The sequence below is a fragment of the Nicotiana sylvestris genome, chromosome 9 (assembly GCF_000393655.2).
Source record: "Nicotiana sylvestris chromosome 9, ASM39365v2, whole genome shotgun sequence".
Classification (NCBI taxonomy): domain Eukaryota; kingdom Viridiplantae; phylum Streptophyta; class Magnoliopsida; order Solanales; family Solanaceae; genus Nicotiana; species Nicotiana sylvestris.
The window spans coordinates 125,533,980-125,538,915 of NC_091065.1; the positions used below are offsets into that span (position 1 = coordinate 125,533,980).

The 4,936-nt window shown below is 35.4% G+C and overlaps 1 protein-coding gene across 1 annotated transcript; it reads left to right on the forward strand.

Annotated features, from left to right (window-relative positions):
* The first annotated feature begins 1,043 nt into the window (after positions 1-1,043).
* LOC104216994 (probable enoyl-CoA hydratase 1, peroxisomal) lies at positions 1,044-4,340 on the forward strand. The gene is made up of 3 exons (XM_009767146.2): positions 1,044-1,676; positions 2,684-2,966; positions 4,011-4,340. Exons 1-3 carry the CDS (start codon positions 1,267-1,269, stop codon positions 4,113-4,115), a joined length of 798 nt encoding a protein of 265 aa, XP_009765448.1. The 5' UTR covers positions 1,044-1,266; the 3' UTR covers positions 4,116-4,340.
* Positions 4,341-4,936: the final 596 nt, after the last annotated feature.

Consider the following 4,936-nt stretch of genomic DNA (forward strand, 5'->3'; position numbering starts at 1 on the left):
AAGTGCAGGAAAAGAAATTCACAGACAATTGGTATAAATAATAAGAATGGTACAGGAAAATTTATTTTTCTTGCTTAATTCTTCTTTTACTTCCTCTTCGATCTTTAGGTAGATCGTACAACAGAAATCATGACCAAATAATTCAAGAAAGGTCTAATAAAGAAACAATCTCCGAACGATAATATAATTTTAAAATTTTAAGATCACAAATAATAAGAATTTTTTTTCTACATGTGTTGATGAACTTGATGATATGGGTGTTAAAGTAGATAGAATTTGATTCATAATCTATTGTTTTACAAATTCGAGTTTTCTTCAACATATCATTAAATTATATTCATATGGCGAGCTATTTTATATGTGCTATAAATAAACTCGGACATATCACTTTCTCTATGAATCTAAAAACAAAAAGTTGTGAGATTGTGAAGGAAAAAGAAAAAAGTATGCTTGCGTATCTTGGAGTTGGAGAGATGGCCACAAAAGAGATACTGGCGGACGAGATTATATACGTATTCACCACTCCACAAATACTTAAAAAGTAAAAGTTAGGATATTTAGTACAAAATTGGTTAATATATAATATGCAATGAATTCCTAATTAAATTGAGACTCAGCAGAAAGTTTCCTTTGCAATCACAAATTCCTCAATCTCGTTCCATCACAAAGTCTTCCTTTTGTAAGATCAAATTGTTCCATACGTTCCATTACAAAAATTTAGTAAAGTTTGAATTGATTTCAAAGTCCTAAATATTATGAACTAATTTTAAATTTTATAATTTTATCCAACATGGAGTTATTTATAGGAAATATAATTTAGTACTAAGGGTATAAAAGTCGATTAATGTTACAAGAATATTTTTATCGTTTAATATTTAATATATGAAATATTGATGCTTTTATAATAATATAGAAGATAGATAGATAGATATAAATATAAATATAGATAGATATAAATATAGATACATATTGATTACATAAATTATTGTACAAAGAGAAATTATTTTCAAATATAAAAAAATATAGGATCTCATAGCGTCGCCGACACGAGTGATGGATAGTGTACTTGCGTGCGAGAAAGAAGATATCAGAATCTCTCTATATAGAACCCAACGCATCACCCAAATAACAGATATGGCACACACTTCAATGACATTATTCCATCAACTACACCGCAATCTTCCCTTTCTTCCTATACGGATGTGCACTAGGACGAGTTACTAACTATACAATTCGCGCATACACTTATAGAGTACAATCAAGAATATGGAGAAATCATCACAGGAAAATCTGATACTGGTGAATCGGGAATCCGACGGGGTTGCATGGGTCACAATAAACCGTCCCAAGTCCCTAAATTCCCTGACCAAGTCAATGATCGTTGATCTTGCTCGAATTTTCAAGTCCTTGGACGCAGATGATTCGGTTCGGGTCATTATACTCACCGGATCGGGTCGATCGTTCTGTTCGGGCGTTGACCTGACGGCAGCGGAGGACGTGTTTAAGGGTGATGTGAAGGATGTGGAGACTGATCCGGTGGCCCAAATGGAGCGCTGTAGGAAGCCTATCATTGGGGCTATTGGGGGATTTGCTGTGACTGCTGGTTTTGAGATTTCTCTTGCTTGTGATTTGTTGGTTGCCTCTAATGATGCTAAATTCTTGGACACTCATGCTAGGTTTGTCTTATTTTTCTTTTGCTTTTTTTTCTATATTGATAGTAATATGGAAAAAAGAATGGGTTTTTTTTTTCCTTCTAAATTTACTCATTTGGGCGGTTCTGTTTATGATGTTACTCTGTTGATGATGAAACATACGATCAATTTTAGGATATATTTGGATAATGGAACTGTCGAAGCTGGATGGTGGTGATTTTTAAGATGTGAGCTTTATTACCTAAGTCATGCTATATTGGAGAAATTGAGACTGGATTTAGCATTTTAGCTTGATTCTTAATTAGTAAGTTATGACTAGGCTGAATGAGTTCTCCCCCATACTGAGCATCTCAATTCTCAGGTTTCAATTTAACTAGTTGAGCCTTCCCATAAAAATATTGGAAAATAAACCACTTGGCTTTTGATTAGTGTCTTAAGAAGCTTAGATTACACCAGATAGGAGTTGGTTTTCCTGCAAAATTGTGCTTTCAATTGTATCTTAAGTAGTACTTCTGTATTGACAGTTAGCAGCAAACCAAACTATTTAGCTTTACTGTTTTTCGTTTTTGAACTTGATTTTTAAAGTATTGACTGTGCTTCAGTTTCATAGTTGATTTTAAGTTTTACTTACAGAGTAGTTTAAGTTTTAAGCTTATTGTTTATGTGACCTAAAATGAAATTTCTGCATTTGACCAATCATTAGTCACCTGTGGACTTTAGCCCCCTGTAAGCCGCTATAAAAATGAGACAAAGTCCTTAGCTGTATAAATCCTAAGCTGAAAATTCTTTTGAATCCAGAGAGTTCCCGTCAGCGTCTGTGTTACTAGTTAATTGAGGCTATCAACCCCTTGAAAAACCTGATCTACCTAAAGTTATAAGTGGTCATGTTATTTTCAGTTGTTCTACTCGAGTCCTAAGCTACTTAAACACTTGAACCCAATCTATATACAAGTTCTGTGATAATAATGTTAACTTTCATATGTGTTTCTAGATGATTTTCTGACAAGAGTGTCTTTGCTTTTGTGTTGCAGGTTTGAGATATTTCCTTCTTGGGGTCTATCTCAAAAACTCTCTCGTGTTATTGGACCCAGCCGAGCTCGTGAAGCATCTTTAACTGCAATGCCTATCAGCGCAGAACAAGCTGAGAGATGGGGTTTGGTAAATTATGTTGTAGACAGAAGTGAACTTTTGAAGAAAGCTAGGCAAATAGCAGAAGCCATCATCAAGAACAACCACGACCTGGTTTTGAAGTACAAGGCAGTAATCAATGATGGGTTCAAACAAGACTTGACCCGAGCCCTTGCTCTTGAGAAGGTAACAACATCTCCTGTTTTTGTTATGATCTAGTTTGAAGCAGTGTCCATCCTGTCTAATTTTAACTTATTGCCTATTATCTGTATCTAAATCTATTAAGTATTATATTAAAAGAGAACACATGCATGCATTGCAGGTATACTAGATGCTAATAGCAATTAGAAAGAAAGGGCCATACTCTGGAAAAACAGTCTATCGCTCCTTCCTAGTACCCATAGCCCCATCCACCCTCCAGTTCTCTCACCGGGAAAAAAAATGACCTCGCGAAATACCAGATAAGAACCCATCCAACAGCCCTTGAAGAAAAAAGATAGCTGAGATTGAAATAGGGGGAAAGGGAGAAACCAATTCAGGTGGTTGCACCTTTTTAAAGCTAATCCTAAATCATGCGTGAAGACTCTGATATTTGTCTAACATCAAGATCGATAGTTGATTATTAGTCTCTGGTGTGGCTATTTCCTATGGTGTTCATACCCTCAAATGTAGTAATTCACCTTACATTGCCAATATCGTTGTTGACGTTGGTGGAGCACAAGTCCATACAATATCTTGTCGCAATGTTGTGTCTCTCATCTCTCTCTCTCTCTCTCTCTCTCTCTCTCTCTCTCTCTCTCTCTCTCTCTCTCTCTCTTTCTCTTTGCTTCTTTTTCTTGGTTGTGTTGCTTGTCTTGTGAAATCTTCTAGCTGCAGAGAACTGTTGACGAGATAAAATAAAAAAGGGAAAAATGGATGTCGACTATCCAAGTTACTCTCCAACTTAAGTGATCCACTTAATCTTGTTAGTTCACCTCTTCTGGATGCGTTAAGGCTGTATCATCAGAGTTAATCTGACCAGCTACTGTCTGCCATGTCAAAAATTAGAAACTAATGAATACTTGTACAAACTCTTGCAGTCACCCTCTAGTCGCATTACCTGCAAGGCTACAACTTAATATATTGACACTTAGAAACTAATGAATACGCATACCAAATCTTGCAATCACCGTGTAGTCGCATTACCTGCAACATAATATATTGATGTGTGCGCTTTATTGTCATTTCCAGGAGAGGGCACACAAGTATTACGATGGAATGTCCAAGGATCACTTTAAGAAACTGCAAGAGTTCATTGCTGGTCGGAGTTCAAGCAAACCTTCCTCAAAATTATAGATTTCTCATGTTATTCTGCTTTTGAAATAAACTAGTCTAGGCGCATGTTTTATTGAGAAATTTCAAATAAAAAAGTAAATATTACTTTGTTTGTCTCATTTTACATGGCAATGTATTGATCAAACGCTAAGAAAGATGTTATTCTAATTTCAGTAGAGCGACGATCTTGTCTTGTTAACAAGGGACAACCATGGTCAACAATTTCACTCCGTCTTCTTTGTGGCATGACATTGTTAAGGTTTTGTATTACGCCCTATAATTTCTTCCGCGGTTTACAGATTTTTCTTCCGCGGTTTACAGATTTTGATAATTTTAATGATCTCTGATCATGGCCAACTTTAGTCCTAAATAGGATAAGCGATCGTTGCAATTATAATTCGGTCTAAAAATCCGGAGTCGAATGAATCCCACAAAGAACTAAGGCTTAGCTATAATTGTTCACAATTGCGATTTTTATGTTAAATTAATTAACTAGCAAGTATTAAAAGCAGTAAAAATTATTAATTAAGGAGACTAAGAGTTGGAGACAAGATTAAAGAGGCCTAGAGTTATGATTTTTTCAATTGTTGCAATCTTTCCCTCTACGTTTTCTATAATTTCGCTTAAGTATTCTCTACTGATCGTGAGCACTTCAAGTGTCGTAATTCTCTCTCGAGCAACTAAAATAATTTACTAAATATATTTTTTCGAACTACGCTAGCTAGCACAATGTTATCTCTCACTATGATCACGTCAAGACTTTGTTATTCCTAAACTCATCTTTAAATCAGTCGTATTGATTCCTCACATACGTTAGGAGTGATGTTGTTCAACAAGCACCT

What these genes read in the sequence shown, in the direction of transcription:
- LOC104216994 (XM_009767146.2), top strand. Translation starts at nt 1,267, where the DNA reads ATGGAGAAATCATCACAGGAAAATCTGATACTGGTGAATCGGGAATCC. An exon ending in TTCTTGGACACTCATGCTAG is followed by an intron (nt 1,677 to 2,683) that starts GTTTGTCTTATT and finishes TTTGTGTTGCAG; the next exon opens with GTTTGAGATATTTCCTTCTT. An exon ending in GAGCCCTTGCTCTTGAGAAG is followed by an intron (nt 2,967 to 4,010) that starts GTAACAACATCT and finishes TGTCATTTCCAG; the next exon opens with GAGAGGGCACACAAGTATTA.